The following is a 23,735-nucleotide window of genomic DNA, read 5'->3' as shown; positions in this document are numbered from 1 at the left end:
ATCTGAGGTCTGTGTTAACTCAACACAACATGATATTGTGGTACGTATGTTAAGAGTACAGAATACATTGTAAGTTTGACATTTATTAAAATAGTAATATCATGTTAGTGTACTTATAAAATAAAGATAAAATGATATGTTTGTACATGAGGAGTAGTTCTGTTAGTTACCATACCAAAGAGCACCTGGTGATCTCTTACTGATGGAAATCCTGACTTCCTCATTAGAATTATTGGCTAAGGGTTACATAGACAGTACAAAAACAGTACATAGTATAGTACTTGTGGTATAATAGAATTGTATCAGGAACACTGTTTGTTCTTTGTCTCCATTAAATGTTATATATATCTAGCCAAAGTAGAGCTGATGTGAGAACTGGTGTGTAGAGGATAATACAACAGAGAAGGTGTTAACACAGAAACAATACAGGTATGATGCAGGACTATATAAAAGTGATCACAAGGGAGATATTTTTACCTGTTGAATAGGGTGCTGAAAATTAAACAACCAAACCATTGTAAATCAATTAGAAATTTCACAGTTACTATTTAACATCCTACGAAATAATAATTTATGAACGAAATAATACTTATGTAAGAAAAATAGAAAAAGTCTTTAAATAAAGGATTGGTTTTTAAAAGGATTCATGGATTACTTTTCAATCAACCTCAAGTCTTTAGGTCTAGTATTACCTTAGATACTCCCAGTCCAGTGGAGGCTGTAGGATCCTCAAAAGTCGAAGGCAATGAAAACTCAATCTTGTTGGAAGATAACTGTAGTGGCTGCCGCAGAGCAGTAGCAATGACATGTTTCCTTGGCGTAGCAATGGACAGGGGCTGGGGGCGGGGGTTAATAATATGCTGTATGCTGTTCTTGTTTGAAGGGGCAGGGGTTGGAGGGAAAGGGGTTGGGGCTGGAGATGGAGCCCCAATCTGATTTATTATAACAGGCATGATGAAGTCATAAGCTGCCACCTGTAACATAAATAGTCAACTTTACACTATGTACAGACCTAACAACCCTCCTCCTCTCACCACGATATGGATATACAATTGATATGTCCCACGTGATAACCTAGAAAAAGACCATGCATGGCTCCAAGAAATAGTGCTAAACCTCTATAATATAAGGAAACATAAACAACTGATTGTGATACCAATTTTTCTTTATATTGTTACAATTACAATAGAATACAGAATACAGGGAAAACAGAGACTATAACATACAGCATAGTTCTGTGATTAAACTGGGCTTATTTATCACAAGAACTGGAAATATTGTGAATTCTTACCTCAGTGGGGGTGAAGATTATCTCTCCTTCAATGGTTTCCTCTGGTGCCATGGTCACAGTGAACATCCCCGGATTCAACATCTGATAGCTGTAATCATCTGTTAAACAGAGAGGACACAAGGTATACATATCTAGTCATAGAGGACACAAGGTATACATATCTAGTCATAGAGGGCACAAGGTATACATATCTAGTCATAGAGGACACAAGGTATACATATCTAGTCATAGAGGACACAAGGTATACATATCTAGTCATAGAGGACACAAGGTATACATATCTAGTCATAGAGGACACAAGGTATACACATCTAGTCATAGAGGACGTGTAACTTTAAACAAACAATGGACAAAGGATTCAGTATAATTAATATCAGAATGAACTGACAATGCTAATCAATAGTAATTTTTAAGGTGAATTATTTCTATCTAGGCAACTGTGTGCCATAGGTATGACATAGATAACAAACAAACCTTGAGTTTGGTAGCCAGAGAAATTGAGAGAAAAGTCTTTGTATCTTGTCAAATCCAGCTCTAACTTCACTTTTGTAATTGCCTGAAAAAAAATAAAAGGTTCTTAACAGTTAAAACTTTAAAGATGACATTCCATTGTCATTAAAGATTTCAAGTTGTGATGGACATTTAGAAGCATGTATAATTACAGAATTTTAATGTAGCCATGACATCTATCTATTCATGACATCAATTTAAATCTATATATCTATACACACCATAAGTCATTACCTAGTGATCGGAACTTAAAGTAGAAATGTGAATCTGAAAATATCTGTTTTGTTGTTCTGCAGGTATGGTTCTGACAAGGTTTACAGGGGTTGGTTTTGACTTCCTGCAGTAAAATTCACATTGCAGTTATTTACCTTGTTTGTGAGCTTGAATGGGAGGGTTGCTCCAGATCCACAATACACACCGCCAAAGTTAAATGAGTCCTGGAATAGAAATGGTTACTATTTGATCCCAAATTTCTTAAGAAAAACTAAATGAAATTCATATACAGTCTCCTGGTTATGATGACAGAATTTTTATTTCTCAATAACTCATAGAAAAATGATGATGCTTATACCTTAGTTTGTGTGATGTAACATACCATGTCTATGTCCACAGTTGGTGGCTCCACAGTGCCACCCATCCGTAACTCCAGCACCTTACCCCCCTTGATGGCCACCTGAACTTTTGTGTCAAACTTGAGGATGGCTGAAGGAGTCAGCTGCACTTTGAGTTCAGCATGGCCTCCAACAGGCACCACTCCATGTAAAGGAGTCACCATCAGGCCAGGGAACGGGTTGGAGTCAATCACCTGAATATAAAAAGTCTCAAAACTAGACATTGTCATATATCTTCATGTTATAAATATACACATTATTGATCATGGACATCAAAACAGGAAGTCATGGTATGCTATCATACCAGCAAATCTATGGGAATTGTCAAAGCACCATTTTGGAATTAATACTTGATCAAAAATGATACTGTTACAATATACTAATCTAGTGTTGAAACTCCACCATAAAAAAGTTATCTATAGAGTTTTTACAGTGACATGGATATACCTGGAAATAGGCATGGTGTTGACCAGTGTTAGCTAGCAGAGCACTCCTTATTGTGGTCAGATTAATCGGTGTCTGTCCAAACATTACCCTCCTCTCCATGAACTGGACATTTGGTGTTCCCATCTGAAAACATAGCATCTAATGTAGACATCTTTTTTTCTTATACAAGTTATCCAAAACAGCTGAGTACTTTGGCAAACTACCTGATGAAACTGTTTTTTTTATTCCTATCAAAGAATGATGGTCATTAAAGTCTGCCTCCTCCCTTTTACCTGGGTAGGCCAAATGGAAACTATAGTGAGACTGAAAACATTTCTTTTTCATGAATTAATGAACAACTGACCTCAACTTTACACTGGAGCTGCAGGGTGGGGCCGCCATGAACCATGAGGGAGAATGACCCATCTTCGGGGGCGAGGAATGAGGGATGCCACACCACTTCACAGTCAAGATCTTTGTGGGCATCCACGATTCCTAGGAGACAATATATCCACATTATCATTAAAAGGGCAAGTAGTTATATTTAGCATACTTTTAATTATCCAGTGTCTAATCGTATCAACCTGATAAAAATGACTCAGGACAGCCATCAGGTTTGAAGTGCCCAATGACAACTATTATTGTATATTATGGAATGCTGACAGTTATGAAGACAATATGGTGATAATGTACCAATAAAATCTGACCAACCAATTAGGAACTTTAATTCAAACATTTTCAACCAATCAGATGTCTTGGTGGTTATCTTGAATTACACAAGTATGACTTTTATATCCTTACTGACCATGAGAACGATTCATTAAGGATGTTAGCATGTCAGATACATACCTGTAGCTGGTCTGATGGAGAAAGCTGTCCCTCTGTCCCCCAAGTTAGGGGCCCATGTAAACTCAGCTGGGTAATTGAGATTATTATACAGTGTAATCACTCCACGGAACTCTGCTTCAGCTGGGAGTCCAAATGCAGGTGTGAGGATGAGTTGGTCAGTCGAGAGTTCCAGGGCTACATGAACTACTTCTGCCACCACGGTGACATGGTGCTTGTAATGTCCATTTACAGTATAGGACACTGACCTGTAGATGACAATCATGGAATTCATAACTGCTTATAAAATATCTACACTACAAAGAAGAGAGATGTAATGAGTCTAGAATAGATTTAGAAACTAGTTGATATCAGAATTCACTCCTCATATTACAGGATTTAATGTCATAGATATCATTCTTCTACACTTTTACTCTAAATGTACATTCCAGTGTGATCAGGTAAATCCATTCGGAAATTGTTCAAAATTCATGATTTTGTTTATTCATATTCCTCTTAAATATTACTGACCAATATACAATAAAGGCAACCTCCCATCCTTTCCCATCAAACCTCCCTCAGTCAGCTTGTAGTAACAAGGACTTGAATAATTAAAAAATTAAAATTTCAAAGGCCATATACCAGCTAATTTCAAGAAACCCTAACATTTCAATTGGAAATACCTTTCTTAATACACATCAGCATATACTAGTCTTCCACTGTGTCAAGTTACAAAATATCCAACCCGTCAATTAGGCTGAGCTGACAGTCTAGGGGAAGACCAAGAGAGAGATTCAGAGATTTTTATATCCCTGCTCAAATATGTTCCCCTGGGGTCAAATAAGATCTTACCTCTGAAACTTTCCTTTAGAGTTGGATTCAAACACAATGGGGAGATGTGCCTTGGATTTTGGAGGAACAACTTGGGACAAAGGACTGCTCTGCCTAAGCTCGCGACAGTCAATCTGAGAAAGGACATGTTAGTTAAACACTTAATGCATTCAAAAACAAATTATGTATACAAAGAAAATAGTAAAACACATTTTTTGTTCAAAGTAGCTTGGAAATATATCAGTCAAAAGAGAATGATTTTCATCAATAATGTAACTCAGAGAACCACCTACCTCTGCCACAATATGTATATGTGTGTCTAAATTGTTGATGATGGACAGGTTTTTGGTACAAACTGACCGCAGACACACCTGACCAAAGTCCAAGGTTGGAGGACCTTTAACACAAATGAACCAACATAGTGAGAAAGATCTAGATTAATCATTTGTCATTGTATTAGTATTGATTGGTTAGAAGGAGGAAGCATTTCTAATTGATCCCATGAAAGTAACTTTAAATCTGAAATTATTTAAAGTACAATATTTTTTACAGTTCATTTCACAAGGTGCTTACCAATGTTAAGCTGTGGCTGGAATTACAAATAACTTCCTGTAGTTGACTTCCTTCTTGGTAATTTTGATTAACCTACCTTCTGTTTTAAAACATAGGAAACTTTACAACGTTTTCTGCTAGTCAGTGATTCACACTGTAGGAAAATTAAACAACCTTGTATGTTTATCTGTGGTTTAAACTATTGGTAACTTTATTAATCTATTTTGTTAATCTATAATTTACCTTCTAAGTAACAATTCTAACGTATGCTAATCTGTGATTAACACTATAGTTAAATTTACTAACCTAGATATTACTCAGGGATTAACACTATAGTTAAATTTACTAACCTAGATATTACTCAATGATTAACACTATAGTAAAATTTACTAACCTAGATATTACTCAGGGATTAACACTATATTAAATTTACTAACCTAGATATTACTTAGGAATTAACACTATAGTTAAATTTACTAACCTAGATATTACTTAGGAATTAACACTATAGTTAAATTTACTAACCTAGATATTACTCAGGGATTAACACTAAAGGTAAATTTACTAACCTAAGATATTACTCAGGGATTAACACTATAGTAAAATTTACTAACCTAGATATTACTTAGGAATTAACACTATAGTTAAATTTACTAACCTAGATATTACTCAATGATTAACACTATAGTAAAATTTACTAACCTAGATATTACTCAGGGATTAACACTAAAGGTAAATTTACTAACCTAGATATTACTCAGGGATTAACACTATAGTAAAATTTACTAACCTAGATATTACTTAGGAATTAACACTATAGCTAAATTTACTAACCTAAGATATTACTCAGGGATTAACACTATAGTAAAATTTACTAACCTAGATATTACTTAGGAATTAACACTATAGTTAAATTTACTAACCTAAGATATTACTCAGGGATTAACACTATAGTTAAATTTACTAACCTAGATATTACTCAGGGATTAACACTATAGTAAAATTTGCTAACCTAGATATTACTTAGGAATTAACACTATAGTTAAATTTACTAACCTAAGATATTACTTAGGGATTAACACTATAGTTAAATTTACTAACCTAAGATATTACTCAGGGATTAACACTAAAGGTAAATTTACTAACCTATAATAATCTGGTGTAACATCTGAGGTGACAAGACCTTGGAACAGTCCAGCTTCTCCACTTTAGTTGTTGGCACAGCATTCAGACCCTCACAAGCCTAAAGGTAATATCATAAAAAGTTCAATTTTAGATAGACAATATGCAACGTTACTACAAGAACGAAATCTACTTAATATACATACAAATATATATTACAATTAATATCTTAATGATGATAATGAAGATAACCATTAAACACATTACCTGTAAGTAAAAGGTATTGTTACCTGGGAACCCTTGATTTGGGTTTATAAGACTGTCTTACCTCTTTAGTAAGAGTTTCAGCTTCTGCTGCAGAAAGTTCCTTTGTACTCAAGAGTTTAAAGTCTGCATTTGGTGGAGTGGGACCTAAATTAAAAGACAAATGGTAGGTTTTTGTAGCTGCATGAATAAGCTTGGCAATCCAGATCTTTAAATTTGCATATTTCAATGCCAAATCAATATACTTATATATAACACATGATGAGACTCAGTACTGGGGACCTTGTTTTGATGAGACTCAGTACTGGGGACCTTGTTTTGATGAGAACCAGTACTGGGGACTATTTTGATGAGACTCAGTACTGGGGACCTTGTTTTGATGAGAACCAGTACTGGGGACCTTGTTTTGATGAGAACCAGTACTGGGGACTATTTTGATGAGAATCAGTACTGGGGACTATTTTGATGAGAATCAGTACTGGGGACTATTTTGATGAGAATCAGTACTGGGGACTATTTTGATGAGAATCAGTACTGGGGACCTTGTTTTGATGATAATCAGTACTGGGGACATTGTTTTGATGAGAATCAGTACTGGGGACTATTTTGATGAGAATCAGTACTGGGGACTATTTTGATGAGAATCAGTACTGGGGACCTTGTTTTGATGAGAATGAGTACTGGGGACCTTGTTTTGATGAGAATCAGTACTGGGGACTATTTTGATGAGAATCAGTACTGGGGACCTTGTTTTGATGATAATCAGTACTGGGGACCTTGTTTTGATGATAACCAGTACTGGGGACTATTTTGATGAGAATCAGTACTGGGGACATTGTTTTGATGAGAATCAGTACTGGGGACCTTGTTTTGATGAGAATGAGTACTGGGGACCTTGTTTTGATGAGAATCAGTACTGGGGACTATTTTGATGAGAATCAGTACTGGGGACCTTGTTTTGATGATAATCAGTACTGGGGACCTTGTTTTGATGATAACCAGTACTGGGGACCTTGTTTTGATGAGAACCAGTACTGGGGACTATTTTGATGAGAATCAGTACTGGGGACTATTTTGATGAGAATCAGTACTGGGGACCTTGTTTTGATGATAATCAGTACTGGGGACTATTTTGATGAGAATAAGTACTGGGGACATTGTTTTGATGAGAATCAGTACTGGGGACTATTTTGATGAGAATCAGTACTGGGGACATTGTTTTGATGAGAATCAGTACTGGGGACCTTGTTTTGATGAGAATCAGTACTGGGGACTATTTTGATGAGAATCAGTACTGGGGACATTGTTTTGATGAGAATCAGTACTGGGGACCTTGTTTTGATGAGAATGAGTACTGGGGACCTTGTTTTGATGAGAATCAGTACTGGGGACTATTTTGATGAGAATCAGTACTGGGGACCTTGTTTTGATGATAATCAGTACTGGGGACCTTGTTTTGATGATAACCAGTACTGGGGACCTTGTTTTGATGAGAACCAGTACTGGGGACTATTTTGATGAGAATCAGTACTGGGGACTATTTTGATGAGAATCAGTACTGGGGACCTTGTTTTGATGATAATCAGTACTGGGGACCTTGTTTTGATGAGAATCAGAACTGGGGACCTTGTTTAGATGAAAATCAGTATTGCGGACTATTTTGATGAGAATCAGTACTGGGGACCATTTTGATGAGAATCAGTACTGAAGACCAATTTTCGATGAGATACTGGGGGCTGAATCTCTGATACTTGTATTTGACTTGTCCATTATCAGACATGGATGCTTAAGTGCAGCATCTGCACACGTTTTTTCTGCCTGATGAAGGTAAAGCTGTTCATTTTCACGGGCAAAATATTTCGCAATTTTCTCATCAATCGAAAAAATTTAATTTTCATGCATTAAAATTTTGTGATGTGGCATTAACTGGAAATCAAATTTTTGCTTAATAAATCTTCCAATTCAAGATAGCTCTCCCTTTTTGGGATAGGGTCAACTTTTTTCATATACTTAAGTATTCTGATAGAGCAACTGATGCAGATACAGACTGTATCTCAGCAAGTCAGGTCACATACTGAACTTGATTTGACAAATGACACTGTACACTGGACTGTACTCATTTTATTGATTAACCTGTATCCACTTGCAAACTGATCTCAGGTTTCAAACTTACTAGCAGAAATCACCAGCAGAAATTATTCATTCTGATCTCCTCTATACACTATAGTACGTTCTGTGTACCGAGTAGTTTAAGGGGATTTCCCTTTCCCAGATATAAAGTTGTCAAAATAGAAGCGTTATTCAAAAAGATTTACCAACAATTTATTCTTACTGACGAAAGTATTCAGTTTATACACATGATAAACCATATGTATGTATCATATACAAGGTTCTCTGTTTCACATGTTTTAAATTGTTAATCCAAGAACGAGAGGTGGTGAACGACCTGGAACTTGAACACTACAGTAAGTAACAATTTCATGATGTTTTCAATGTTTTATATCGTGGACAAATATTTTCGCATGTCTTAATATTTCACAGATCAAAGTTTTGTGATCATGAAAATGACCTGCAAATTGCAAAAATATCTTCCGTCCGAAAACAACCAGCTATGCAGTATCTTTCAAGTTCCTAACCCGGCTAAAACCTGTCAGCAGTTCAATGCAGTATCTTTCAAGTTCCTAACCCGGCTATAACCTGACAACAGTTCTAGTTCTTAACCAGGCTATAACTTGTCAGCAGTTCAAGTTCCTAACCCGGCTATAACCTGACAACAGTTCTACTTCCTAACCCGGCTATAACTTGTCAGCAGTTCTACTTCCTAACCCGGCTATAACCTGACAACAGTTCTACTTCCTAACCCGGCTATAACTTGTCAGCAGTTCAAGTTCCTAACCCGGCTATAACCTGACAACAGTTCTAGTTCTTAACCCGGCTATAACCAGACAGCAGTTCTACTTCCTAACCCAGCTATAACTTGTCAGCAGTTCAAGTTCCTAACCCGGCTATAACCTGACAACAGTTCTAGTTCCTAACCCGGCTATAACTTGTCAGCAGTTCAAGTTCCTAACCCGGCTATAACCTGACAACAGTTCTAGTTCCTAACCCGGCTATAACCTGACAACAGTTCTAGTTCCTAACCCGGCTATAACCTGACAACAGTTCTAGTTCCTAACCCGGCTATAACCTGACAACAGTTCTAGTTCCTAACCCGGCTATAACCTGACAACAGTTCTAGTTCTTAACCCTGTTATAACCTGACAGCAGTTCTACTTCCTAACCCGGCTATAACTTGTCAGCAGTTCAAGTTCCTAACCCGGCTATAACCTGACAACAGTTCTAGTTCTTAACCCGGCTATAACCTGATAACAGTTCTAGTTCTCAACCCGGCTATAACCTGACAACAGTTCTACTTCCTAACCCGGCTATAACTTGTCAGCAGTTCAAGTTCCTAACCCGGCTATAACCTGACAACAGTTCTAGTTCTTAACCCGGCTATAACCTGATAACAGTTCTAGTTCTCAACCCGGCTATAACCTGACAACAGTTCTACTTCCTAACCCGGCTATAACTTGTCAGCAGTTCAAGTTCCTAACCCGGCTATAACCTGACAACAGTTCTAGTTCTTAACCCGGCTATAACCAGACAGCAGTTCTAAATGTGATGAGTGGCAATTAAATATACATGTTTTAAGGAGAGAAATGTGTTACTGACAGAAGAATGGAGCCAGAGTTGAGCATGTAAGATTTAGGAGATTGACAGAGAACTACTCACTCCTAGGATCTGGTTTGATCTCCATCTGTGTGAGACGTTTTGGCTTCAAACCAGCCGCAGACTTTATCCCTATGTCCAGTTTATTGTTGGTATCCTTGAATTCTCTGCAAAAATTGTTTATATTGAAGTTGTTTAAACAGAAAAATATGCTGTATATCTAAATGTCAAACAATTCTGTAACTCAAAGATGTATTTCAAAGTGCTAAGAGTTGTATTGAGAAATAGTGAATGGTTATACAAAGTCATACTTCATTATTCAAAAATTAAAGGTTTCAATAAATTTACATGTGTGAAAAAGACTGCAATCTTAATTTTAAAATCCATGAAAATTGAAATTAAATTTTGATCATTTATGCATCAGAAAGACCAATATGCAGTTCCGATATCTCTTTTTGTCCAATCCTGGTAATTATTACCTTGATTTAATCTGATTAAGGCGGTTTTGCCTCATTTGACGAAGCATACCAACATAGCTGTTACGATGGCTCACTTTACTGGCTTCCTCATTTAGATTAAGGGCGTAGTCAGGGTCAACATAGTTATGACGTTTTGTCTTGGTAAAGATAGTTCTGTAAGGAAGCGAGATTATGATTAGGAAAGCTTCACCACACACTACCTGGCTAGTACTAACATCGTCAGAATCATTTGTCACAGTAAGGACAATTTCAATTACTAGGCTGTGTAACACACAAACAGTGCACATGCATTTCCACTACCATTTATAATCATTTCCAGGGTATTAATTCAGACCAGCAGTTAACTAAAAGTGACTACCAACATTCTGATTAAGTTCTACTGTAAACTTTTGCATCATTTCTAATGGAGCTCATAAACAAAGTAACACAATGAACTCACTTATAGGTCTCGCCCCGCTCGCTTGGGCGAATGCTGGTCGCTCTGTCGTTAGGGAAAGACACTCTGGCATTATCGTCTGTAGGGTCAACATTTTTTTGAGAATGGAGACTTGGCTTTAAACCTCCCGCTACAGCATTTCTGGGGTTTTCGTCTAGCTGTGAGAATGTGGTGTCCACAAACATACCCACCTCATTGCTAATGTAGGGGGTTATACCTAACAAAACAAAGTGTTTCTTAAATGCTGAAATAGGTCATCAGACAAAAGTTCTCATCATTAAAACTGACAAAGATTTAAAAAGTAATCACTATTTACACATTAAAACACATAGCAATCACATGCATCACATGACAGGGCACATTATTAACTTTGAGACAAGTAGATTTAACCAGAAAATAAATATCCTGGCTACAAAGCTGCACCAGAAACATTAGAGATGTAGGACTGTCATCTACCTGGGTTATACTTGGGTTGCTTCTTTTTGAAGATAGGGTCACTGGAGCCGAGGAAGGTCAGAGGGAAGGAGCTGATGACCTGTAAGTTGACAACTGTTGGGTTCTGGTTGTCTGCCACCTGACCAATCACATCCAGCATCTGGGTTGTCTTGAAGCCACCTGGTAATAATGATAAGTCACAACGTTTGATTAAAGCATGGTCAGCTAGGGATATATCTCAGTAATATATGTGTACATAAAAAAATCCCAGGTATTTATAAATATGTGACTGCTACAGTCAATGACAACCACATCCATCTGTATTTACCTCTGATCATTTAAATTATTAAAAACATGGGTTTTTTTGTACAACATATGAAAGAAGTCCTGGAGTTCTATTTAACAGTAACCTTTGCTGGCAGATTTCAAAGATTTTGGAAACTGTTTCATCTTTAAAGATACTGCTTAGGAGGCTTAATTGTAGTAAGATAAGTAAAGAAAAAAAAAACTGTGAGTACACTTACCAATTTGTTTTGGAGAAAAGGAGAATATAACATCCTGAGATTGATTTGCTGGGATTTTTCCACTAGGTGGATGTGTAGAAAAGTGAGCCACTCTCCTGAACTGGAAGGTAGTGGCTAGATCAGACGACTCATTTTTAATGGTACACAGGACATCAGCATGTTCCCCTATAGGACACTCCCCAAAGTCGTACTTCAGAGAGGGCAACACTGACAACAGTACTGGTAATGCTGTACCAGTCAAAGCAACCTCCACAAATGAACCTGTATAAAGATATCACCACAAGGTAGAATTATTTAAATACAACCTTGTATAAAGATATCACCACAAGGTAGAATTATTTAAATACAACCCTGTATAAAGATATCACCACAAGGTAGAATTATTTAAATACAACCCTGTATAAAGATATCACCACAAGGTAGAATTATTTAAATACAACCTTGTATAAAGATATCACCATAAGGTAGAATTATTTAAATACAACCCTGTATAAAGATATCACCACAAGGTAGAATTATTTAAATACAACCTTGTATAAAGATATCACCATAAGGTAGAATTATTTAAATACAACCCTGTATAAAGATATCACCACAAGGTAGAATTATTTAAATACAACCCTGTATAAAGATATCACCACAAGGTAGAATTATTTAAATACAACCTTGTATAAAGATATCACCACAAGGTAGAATTATTTAAATACAACCCTGTATAAAGATATCACCACAAGGTAGAATTATTTAAATACAACCCTGTATAAAGATATCACCACAAGGTAGAATTATTTAAATACAACCCTGTATAAAGATATCACCACAAGGTAGAATTATTTAAATACAACCCTGTATAAAGATATCACCACAAGGTAGAATTATTTAAATACAACCCTGTATAAAGATATCACCACAAGGTAGAATTATTTAAATACAACCTTGTATAAAGATATCACCACAAGGTAGAATTATTTAAGTATAACCCTATATGCTATAGAACATATCTACACACTACACAAAGACCTTTACATTACAGAACCTGACTATACAGATCTGTGTACAAAACAGAACCTGTCCATACAGACCTGTGTATGAAATTAACATTGTCTATAAAGACCAGTGTATAATATAGAGCTTTCTTATTTTTTCCATTATTATATATTGTTCATTTTTAGTTATGATTAAGATGTTTATAATTTATCTTTTTCTTCAATATTCTTTTCAATTTTCTTTTCCAAACCAGAATGTAAGACAAGATACAACCTGTTCTGTGATATGACTTATGCCATCTATCAATTAACACTGATATAGAACAGTACTAACCATCAGCATATTTAGTGGGTGATTTGGAACTAAATCCTGTGCTTGATCCTACAATCTGAATCCTCATAAACAGGGCAAAGTCCTTCCTGGGGGGAGGCTTCTTCTGTCCCTTCCATCCCTCCTTTGAGGCATTCCATCTGATATAAAGTGGGATTAATCAGCAATAATCAACTACACCATAGTTGGTATCCAAACTAGTTCAGACAGAATATTTGTTCACAAAGGAAAGGAGAGTATTTATTGTACTTGATCAATACTGGAACTTTATATCCACAAACAGGTGGTATGATTACATTTTACTTATATGTTAAAAGCCAGAGCTCACATGAACAGGTCTTCACCCAAGAAGCTGAACTAGAACTGGCAATCATCAGGAAACAGTGTTTATTACACTGACAGAACACAAAACAGAAGTGAGGTTATGGCACATCTCATGGATTTGTACTTCTGATATCTTTCAGATTAAGAATAGTTGTGGCACTCTGACTACTCTGTTCCCTCTGACCAATTTTAATAGTGTATGTTTCAGAAATACATACCTAGGACTGAACCTGAAAAATACTGGTATCTTCTCATAGGGCTTCAGTGTGCCCTGGTTAGGGATAGCTGTAATGAGAGAGGTCAGCACATTTGTTGTACCCTGGGGTTTCTCAATGCCATCCCTATCCTGGTCAGCCAATGCATCCACTGTACTCTTGGACAAGTCCACACCCTGGGAAAAAAACAAATGTTTATTTAGCAGATAGAAGTTACTAATAAATATCAGATGCCATCTTCGTAATTTACATATACTTCAAATAGAGTGATTTTTAGCTAGAATAAAATTTATAAAGAAGTATGTTGTTAATGTTCTATATCTTCAGAGGTATCAACTCTTCTGTCAAAAAACAAGGATTCACAAAATACATAGCCGTACACTTCTCTATTGCTCAGTTCAATGATGTTGTTTATTCAAGCAAGTAAATACAAAATATTTTCAAAACAACACCTAAACATCACAAAGAAATAAGCCTCTTGTCTTATTCTTTATCTTTCCTTTATATATTGATATCTGAGGGATTTTGTTTCAAATTTTGAAGGAAAAAAATTTACCATTTCTTGTGCAACTGCATCTTCATCCAGAACAGCCACAAAGTTGACAGGTTCTGGTCCATTGTTGAACAGTAAAGCACATTCTGTTTTGTCAGAGCCATAATAAGTGCTTCCAAAGCGCACACATTCTACTGGCTGGTGAGTATTCATGGCCAGCACCTCAAGTGTTCTGTCTACTAATGTTCCCTTTATCACAAGGTTTTTAGTTTCCTTCCCTTCAAGTTTTACCCTATAGTGAAAAAAAAGATGTTTGAAATATACAATGAATAGTTCTAGAAAAGAGAGCTGACTATTAACAAGATTCCAAAGTACAAATTACAAAATGTTTTGAAGCATACAAAATCTATATAATCTGTATGAGCCAATACAAACTTCATGAAATGTTCACGTTCTATCATGAAAGATGAAAAAACAATAATGCTTACTTCACCACTTCTTCAAAAACTCCAGCTTGTTTAGTGACATATTCAACCTAGAAAAAAGAGAGAAAATAACTTTAGTACTATGTACAAAAATGAATGAATGAATGAATGAATGAATGAATGAATGAATAATCCATCAAATGTTCAAAGAACAGTCATGTACCTTTATCATCTGTACACTTTTAGGGGGTACAGACCCACTGCTAGGCATGATGGCAATAGGCTTGTCCCCGCTGTACTTGATTTTAAAATCACCAGCCTTTGAGCCATGGTTGACCAAGGATATTTCATGTGAAACAGTTTTACTGTTAGCCACTAGATTTCCAAAGTTTACAACTTGTTCAATTTCAAGCAGAGGTTGTGGTGGATACCTGGAAAATAATATTTTTTTTCAACAAAAAATGTTGTAATACCACAAGACATCAACTTGTGTCCATGAAATAAGACAATTTGCATGCAAGGGATAAACATATTCATATGCATGAACCCCAAATGGGCTCAGCACTACATATTGTTTTAAAGCAAATAAATTGTGACATATGATAGAGTGATAGTAAATATACGTTATATATGAAGTAATGCATCATATGTCATAGTATATTAATATGATTGAATTCAGGTCTCTGACTGAAGTTAAGATTTATTGTTGGGATATTTCTGGTTTTGTTTTTTTGTTTTTTTTTTGCTACAGTAAAGTGTCAGCTCTACTATGTCTACTATGATCAATGATAATACTTACGCCACCAATGGTATTTCAATAACATCCCCATCTACTGTGACAACAAGTCTGTCTGTAACTTCCTTCTCCTCTTTGATTTCAAATTCTACAACAGCAGGAACACATAGGCCTGGCGCTACAGGCTTGTTTGGGTTCCTTACTTTCAGTTGAAAATACTGAAAAAATATGATTATATGTTTTAAGCTTCAGAAATACAACAATCCATTTAACAAACTGATATATCTTTACATCTTTAGCTTGGTATTCGAGCTAATGCTGTCTATAGCCAAAAGCATTCCTAAAATAGCAGAAAATTCTGGATATGTATACAAAAAAAACTTTTCTAGGGTAAGGAATGATAGAATTCTACCTTTTACAAAGGAACAAAAGCTGCAATCAGATGAACATGGGTGAAAAATAAAATTAAAAAAAAGACCCATCATGGCAGTGTCATGATACATCAATACTAGTAGTGAATCAGAAATATAATATCATATACCACTATGATTTCCTGATTCACTATTTGAAATTTATGTAACAGGTTCAGTTTTATCAAATGATACACCCTATATAGCTCCTACAAGCATAATTTTGAAATAAATCAAACTACATTGGTAGTATGTATGAATCAATCATAGTTTCCCAATCACAAAAACATTGGAACCCTAATCTAGAGCTAAATGAATTAATGTTTTTTTCAATCCTCAATCAAGGGAATCAGTATTGTCCTTAAAACGTAACAATAAGACACATTTACAAAACACTAATTAGATTTTTAACGCCATAAAATGGTGTGTTGGTGGAACATTTGCTGTTAAAAATGAATAAAAATAAAATGTGAATGAATTAGACCAAACAAGTAAAACTAAATGTGCATGTGCAAACAGATTTGCTTCTTGCATCCACATCAAAATATCAGTGATGATGCTTAAGTTTAAACAGTTAAAAAAGCTCTTTGTACAGCAATCTGAAAAATACCTACATAAAAATGCATGTGTCACATGCATGTGCTTCAAAAAACGAACACAACTTCTTATCTGTAATATGTTCAATATAACCACTTACCTTAGTTTTCGGGCCATAGTAACGAATGCTTTTGCTGGTTTTACTTGTGTTTTTGACAGTGACATTTAGTTGATGCACAGTGTCCACTTCGGCATCATAGAATTCTAGCACCGGAGGCGTTATACGAACGCCACATTTATCCCCTTCCATTCTTTCGAATAGATGACGATAATAATGTACGTCAAGCAATCCAAAAGTCAGCACTTTCCATCAATCTTTCCTACCGCTCGGTGTATTCATTACGACGCGGCCATATTGTTTGATATTGTTGCTCGGAGATGCATATGTCTTTGTTTGCTCAGCATTGCTTTCGTATATATTAAAAGAACTAATATAATGGTTACATAAATAATGAGGTTTTGATAATATTTAAATCCAACTGATGTAGACAATGAAATACACAGATAAATGAGTTACGCTTCAATGTATTCAAATATACGAAACCAATTACATACGAAACTGCCACTAGTACATAAGGCATAGCTCAGTGTTTACCGTTGCCAGGCGATACACGCCATTTTCAAGTAACGTTTCACGAATTTCAGCCACTGAAACGTCAAAATGGGAATAGATTATTACAACATCCTCAATCTGTCAAGGAGTGCTACCGATGCTGACATTAAGAAGCAGTAAGTTTGAAAGGACTGGTACAATTTAATCATAATTGTACTTGAAAACATGTAAACAAGTTTCTGTCGCCATGCGAAGTGTACTGTACTCTCGCAGTAAATAGCTCCTACTTACAGTGTATCACTCAAATTAGGGAACAAATATGTCTACTGTATTTCAATCGATATCAGTAAATAAGATATCACATCATCATACATTGATTGTATCTGGTGCTGACATTTGTAGATGTCGGTGTAAAGGAATGTGAATAGACAGACCTATGCCATATCACAGCAACGATACAGAACAGTAGATACGGAAAAGGAATAATATTGTATCCAGAGCACTCAGATGTCTTGACTGTGGAATGTCATTTTACTTTGTTTCCCTACAGTTTTAAACTATTGTACAGAATTACTAGTTGCTTATAGATATGTATAGTCTTATATAATAAAATTAGCAATCAATAGGCTACCAAAAGATATCTATTATTTATCGCTAATGTTATCATATATAGACTGTGCAAGATATACACTTGATACTTTAATGAGCAGTTCCATAATCAACTAAATTTCAAACCTGTTATTTCCAGATACAGAAAATTGTCACTACGTTACCATCCACATAAACAGCCCGGAGATCAAGCAGCATTTGATAAATTCAAGCAAGTTGCAGAGGCATATGATGTTTTATGTGATCGTAAGTCTAAAGTTTATTACCTTGTCATGCTGAAAACTCAATATACCACACACTACAGCAGTCATGAATAAATCATATAAACATTATCATAAATCGAAATACTGTCCCTAGCTTTTCACAGGGAGATAAACCTTGCAAATACAATATTTTCACATGAAAAAATTGTATTTTTTCTTTAGCTCCTAAGCGTGCTGTGTATGATCAGTTTGGAGAAGAAGGCTTAAAGAATGGTGTACCTGAAGGAAGTGGGGAAACTGGTGCATGGACTCAGGGTTACACATTCCATGGCAATGCTGATAAGGTTTTCAGAGACTTTTTTGGAGGAGACAATCCATATCAAGGTAACAAATGTGAACAAATGAAAAGTTTGTTGTTTTTTTTTTAATTTAATTTCATTAACTGTTGAGGTTCACACTTAAGAGGTTCTAGATGGATCTTTGAAACATCATATGATCTCTCTCAGTTCTAGAACAGGTTGTTCTTTTTCCTTCAGGCATTATGTAGTATCAATGATAACCAAGTTAAACTTACAAGAACAGGGAAACACTGTAAATTTTCATGGGACGAAATCAGTGAAAGATCTTTGAACTCTTTCTTAATATGTTGTTGACCTAGTCTGGATGACACATAGTGAATACAAAGGAGATGGCTTCTGTAATTCACCAGAAATTGTGCAAACAATCTTTATATTTCCAAAATCAAACATAGCTTCTAGCAGAAGTCATGATTGAACTCAGAATGTGATTTATACAACTAGGACCAAGACTTTATGATAATGGAAAGAAAGAATGAAGTTTGACCAGTAAACAGACCATGATATACACATACCAGATAAAACATGTATTGGGTATAAGAATGCTTGGTTTGTTAGGTACATAGGGTCTCCATGCTATCTTTTGTTCATATTTTGCCCATATTTTGTTGAATTTGCTATTGAAGTAAGTTTCTGTTGACACATCTGTATTTTTATTGTTATATTTCTATTTCACAGAATTTTATGACCGAGTGGATGGTGATCTTAGCATGGGATTTGGAGGTCTGCAGGGTAGAGGCCGTAAGAAGCAAGATCCTCCAATTGAGAGAGATTTATTTTTGTCACTAGAAGAAGTTTTCCATGGTTGCACAAAAAAGATGAAGATTTCAAGAAGGGTGTGTATAGCTTTTCTACATACTTACTGAATTTCCATGCATATAGTAGAAATCACATAGCTACATTGTCATCCTGTATTGTACATGCATAATGGTCATGTGCAAAACTTCTAACCCAATTTTGTATATGAATAGGAGGGTGTTCTTTGTCTTGTCTCTATCCAACAAAATACTCATTGTTTCAGGTTATGAACGAGGACGGCCATACTTCAAGCATTAGGGACAAAATTCTAACAATCACAGTGAAAAAGGGGTGGAAACCTGGCACAAAAATCACTTTCCCAGAAGAAGGTGACCAGGGACCAAACAATGTGCCAGGTAAGGTGGTTACATGTATTTTGAAATGCATAATAGAAATAAAACTTTTATTATTGGTATGTGTTAAAACCTCACTGATAAAGATTTAACAAACATTTGTTTACTTCATGAGATCGATAGGAGCTACTCAGAAGGATTGTTGTCGGAAGATAAACATGTTTATCTTGTTATTAATAAAGTGATATAATTCTGATTCCCCTGTAAAATATGTTCATTCAAAATTTAGAGCCAACTATACGCTCTACAGATAGTTGGCAGAAAACTTTAAATAAAGTCAATTAAATCTTCAATTTCCAGCTGACATTGTATTCATCGTAAAGGACAAACCCCATCCTCGGTTCAGACGCAGTGGTGTGAATCTTGTCCACACAGCCAAGGTACCTCTTGGTAAAGCTCTCACAGGCTGTGATGTGGAAATAACTACTCTAGATGAGCGTGTACTACACATCCCTATCAATGACATCATCAAGTAAGTTGCCCATCAGCTGACAGTTCTGATAATTTGATCACTTGCTTTGTCTGGCAGGTTGTTACATCCAAACAATGGTAAACAAACATCTCCTTTTGAAGAATGATTTTTTTAATAGATGCCATGATATTGATATAAGAGACCCGATGCTGATTTCAGAAACCCACCATAATGGTTACACTAATAGATCAGTATCACCTGCCCTGCATCTGTGTATCTATGTACTATATATCAGAGAAACTACATCTACTATGTAAACTCACTAGTATAAAAATGTCACTTTCTAGACAGTAAGGTATATTAATACTTGTGATAGTCTTAATTTCCTAAGGTGTCCATTTGAATTTATAACACTGACCTTTCTGATGGAATGTTGTTAATTTGTCCTTTTTTATATACAGGCCTGGATACACAAAGAGAGTCCCCACAGAAGGCATGCCAATTTCACAAAACCAGTCACAGAAAGGTGACCTTGTGATAGAATTTGACATTGAATTTCCTACATCCTTAACACCTGACAGGAAAGACATGATAAGGCGATCACTCTTACAGTAGTGGTCAGCACAAAATCCACAGACAGACAAAAATATTTCAAGAAAAATCCTGTATGAATTCCAGACAAGAAAAGGATCTGGAGAGCATCATAAATGAGGAAATATCCATTTGTGTTAATCTTCTGACTGTGATAGATGCAATTTATATCATACTTGTTTTATGTTCAAAATTGTGTCATGCTAAATATTTGTGAAAATCTCAATTTATTCATAATCTGTTGGTATTTGAAATATTCACCAATTTTTACTAGGCCATTCATCTTTTGAGATCATCGTTATATAGTTTAGGTTTAAGTATCGACAAAGGACTGGTGTATACTTTCTGGTGGAGTTGATACAGTTTATAGAATCTTTTAACCACTGTAAATTTTGAATAGAAGATTCCAGTCCCCACATATCTGAAATCAGTTTTCAGATAAAACTGTACAGTTATTTTATTAATAATGTGATAATAAATAAGTATAAAGCATTTCATATTACTAGCTTCTTCTTTGACTTTTATTTTATGTCCGGTATATGTTTCTGCTGAAACTTGTCAATCAACTTATAGATAAGTGTCTTATGTAACAATCACAACCATTCTGTGATAACATGTCACATTTTTTAAAGTAAACACAAAGCGAGTGTGGAGTCACATTGATACATAAAGGGTCCATCATTTATGGTCTTCCTGACCTTTTTTTTAACTGAGTTGATAGGCCAATATGAATACTATTCCAAACATCATCCAGTTTGCTTTACAGATAATTAGTCAGGCAAATGTTTAACAAATTAGACCCCTGGACATTTGAGTGAGTGAAGGTCATGTACATTAACAAACCTGGTAGTCTTTCATATTTCAGCATTATATTGAAAAGCTAATGCAAAGCAAAAGATTGACACTGCACATTGCCATTAAATGCTCACTTATGTTTCATGCAAGTGAGATTTAATTTTTCACATCTGTGAAGTAAATAATCTTGAATTTTTATCTGTAAATTGGATCGTCAGATATTTTGTCCTTTTTTCATACAGAAAGATTGATGTACATAATACACACAAGCAAAGCATGTATGATGAGTGTTTGTAAGAAAGAGAGAGAGGTAGGGTGTGTGTGTGTATGTGTGTGACTGGAAAATCACAGGAAACATGAAGAAAGATTTCTGTCACCATCATTTACCCTTAAACAGAAACAGAACCCTTAAGTTACACAGCCATCTAAGCTACATATGGTACATATGTTGTGTTGTGTTATAAGAACCTCTATTCCATTGACGTTACCAACCTGAAGAAAGTGTTCCTGTGGACAGACCCAGGATAATGGCCTGTGGTATTAGCTCTTTCAGTCTTTGAGCATGGAACATATGATAAATGCAAACTGAAGACAGAGATGAAAAAATGTTCTAATTCATTTATTAATTACAAATCAAAACAAGATTAACATGTACAAATAAGATAAAAACATTACATATACAGAACAAACAAATATTTCACAAAAAAAAGCAGGAAAAATGTTATTTGTAGTTACTTAATTCATAGTGGATAGAAAGGACTTCCTTGCTGTATTATCAAAACCAATACATGTATCATTATTATCCACTTCATGTACAGTTCAATTAAGATATTCATGCTTTGTGCTTGTTCTGTCCGATACTGAAGAAATGAGAATAGTCCAAAGTAGGGTACCCCTGATACTTGTAAAACAGACCCTTGTTCACTATGTCTATATGTACTTTCATCCTCATAAATAACACTCATCCATTCATAAACAGCAGCATTCGTCAATAGAAAGTGCACGATTGCAGTATCACCTTCAAATCTGAAAAAACAAAAAGTCAAAAAACTATTTCATATGACATTACCATGTAAGGAGAAGGCTTTATCAATGAGAAAACATCTTGAAACAGAATTAAGTATTAATATGACAGTAACAACATCCACAATAGATGTATGGATGGATATCAGATAATACACCTCAGGATCAGTTCACTTGGCCCTAAAATGGGCCAAGGGAGAGAAAAATTAAAGAGATAACATTTAGAGGAAGGCATTCAGTGGGACCTCAGAGTACTGTGACCCTTATCAACTCACCATCAAATCAACCAAGAGTCACAATTCAAATACAGGATTGTCTGTGTACAAACCACCATTAAACCTCAGTTTGTCTGTGTACAAACCACCATTAAACCTCAGTTTGTCTGTGTACAAACCACCATTAAACCTCAGTTTGTCTGTGTACAAACCACCATTAAACCTCAGTTTGTCTGTGTACAAACCACCATTAAACCTCAGTTTATCAGATTTTCTATGGCATTTCAAATAATTAGCTTATACCTATTTTAATTAAGTTGGAATTGTCAAGTTATTGTTTAATCAAAGAAGTATGCCAAAATCATCAACAAAGCTCTCTCTCTCTACATATACTACATAGTAGGTAGTTTTTGAGCTTTGAACATACATCACAAACCTAACTTCAGTGTAAAATCATTAGTACAACCGACTATTTCTGCACACAATGTGTACAATAACCGGAATGACAGATATCTCCTCTTTTCACTAGTTTTAGAGAATCAGACACATGAGTGTACAATAACCGGAATGACAGATATCTCCTCTTTTCACTAGTTTCAGAGAATCAGACACATGAGTGTACAATAACCGGAATGACAGATATCTCCTCTTTTCACTAGTTTTAGAGAATCAGACACATGAATGTACAATAACTGGGATGACAGTTGTCTCCCCTTTTCTCTAATTTTAGAGAGTCAGACACACGAGTGTACAGTAACTGGGGTGACAGATATTTCCCAGTCTGGTCCCTTTTCTTGCTGTTACCGTATATTATGATACACTTGTTGTAACAGTGTAATTTGAGATACACCTGATGTTACAGTGTATATTGAGATACACTTGCTGTTACATTGTATTTTAGAGAGACACTTGCTGTTTAAATGTATCTTTAAGTGACACTTACCTCTTTGTGTTTGTAATACATTCCTTACACCTTAAATCCCAGCTTTCTCATGCATTCTTTATGAGCCTCTATCAAGTCCTTACAATTCTCCTCTCCTTTTAGAACTATGCTGTAAATACACAGTTTCAATCAACTCACAAGAAGGCAAAATAACCTGTCAACAATACGTCCAAATTATACTGAATGTTAATCAACTCTTTTACATTGGTCTTGAGTTTACACCAAAGAGAACAAGATGCCTAGTGGGCCTGCATAGCTCTCCTGGTATTCAATGTTCATCAGAAAAAAATCAGTATTCATCATTAATACATTAAAACATGCACTAATGGCATTCAAAGTGGGCGCATCCG

The 23,735-nt window shown here is 35.5% G+C and overlaps 2 protein-coding genes across 2 annotated transcripts in view; one reads left to right on the top strand and one right to left on the bottom strand.

Annotated features, from left to right (window-relative positions):
- The window catches only part of LOC132545790 (cilia and flagella-associated protein 47-like), a 51,463-nt gene extending 34,679 nt beyond the window's left edge, over positions 1–16,784 (bottom strand). Inside the window, exons 1-24 of the mRNA XM_060209482.1 lie at positions 16,635–16,784; positions 15,591–15,745; positions 15,015–15,222; positions 14,855–14,901; positions 14,430–14,658; positions 13,877–14,049; positions 13,338–13,474; positions 12,018–12,278; positions 11,515–11,673; positions 11,062–11,275; positions 10,623–10,775; positions 10,207–10,310; positions 6,497–6,579; positions 6,193–6,289; positions 4,788–4,891; positions 4,516–4,628; positions 3,688–3,932; positions 3,203–3,333; positions 2,860–2,982; positions 2,397–2,606; positions 2,170–2,238; positions 1,766–1,847; positions 1,292–1,389; positions 693–974 (exon numbers count right to left, since the gene is read on the bottom strand). Coding sequence (XP_060065465.1) covers positions 693–974; positions 1,292–1,389; positions 1,766–1,847; positions 2,170–2,238; positions 2,397–2,606; positions 2,860–2,982; positions 3,203–3,333; positions 3,688–3,932; positions 4,516–4,628; positions 4,788–4,891; positions 6,193–6,289; positions 6,497–6,579; positions 10,207–10,310; positions 10,623–10,775; positions 11,062–11,275; positions 11,515–11,673; positions 12,018–12,278; positions 13,338–13,474; positions 13,877–14,049; positions 14,430–14,658; positions 14,855–14,901; positions 15,015–15,222; positions 15,591–15,745; positions 16,635–16,784 — 3,627 coding nt within the window. The remainder of the gene's footprint in view (positions 1–692; positions 975–1,291; positions 1,390–1,765; positions 1,848–2,169; positions 2,239–2,396; positions 2,607–2,859; positions 2,983–3,202; positions 3,334–3,687; positions 3,933–4,515; positions 4,629–4,787; positions 4,892–6,192; positions 6,290–6,496; positions 6,580–10,206; positions 10,311–10,622; positions 10,776–11,061; positions 11,276–11,514; positions 11,674–12,017; positions 12,279–13,337; positions 13,475–13,876; positions 14,050–14,429; positions 14,659–14,854; positions 14,902–15,014; positions 15,223–15,590; positions 15,746–16,634) is intronic.
- Positions 16,785–17,194: 410 nt separating this feature from the next.
- LOC132545789 (dnaJ homolog subfamily B member 13-like) lies at positions 17,195–20,546 on the top strand. Its single transcript, XM_060209481.1, has 7 exons — positions 17,195–17,263; positions 17,836–17,942; positions 18,122–18,283; positions 18,934–19,091; positions 19,277–19,409; positions 19,707–19,878; positions 20,280–20,546. The coding sequence occupies exons 1-7, from the start codon at positions 17,196–17,198 to the stop codon at positions 20,431–20,433; spliced, it is 954 nt and encodes a 317-aa protein (XP_060065464.1). The 5' UTR covers position 17,195; the 3' UTR covers positions 20,434–20,546.
- The last annotated feature ends 3,189 nt before the right edge of the window (positions 20,547–23,735 follow it).

This window comes from Ylistrum balloti, unplaced genomic scaffold (genome assembly GCF_031769215.1).
Source record: "Ylistrum balloti isolate Yb309-2 unplaced genomic scaffold, AGI_CSIRO_Ybal_v1 Utg369856, whole genome shotgun sequence".
NCBI lineage: Eukaryota > Metazoa > Mollusca > Bivalvia > Pectinida > Pectinidae > Ylistrum > Ylistrum balloti.
Note: the sequence above shows the minus strand (reverse complement) of the source record. Positions and strands in the feature narration are given on the sequence as shown.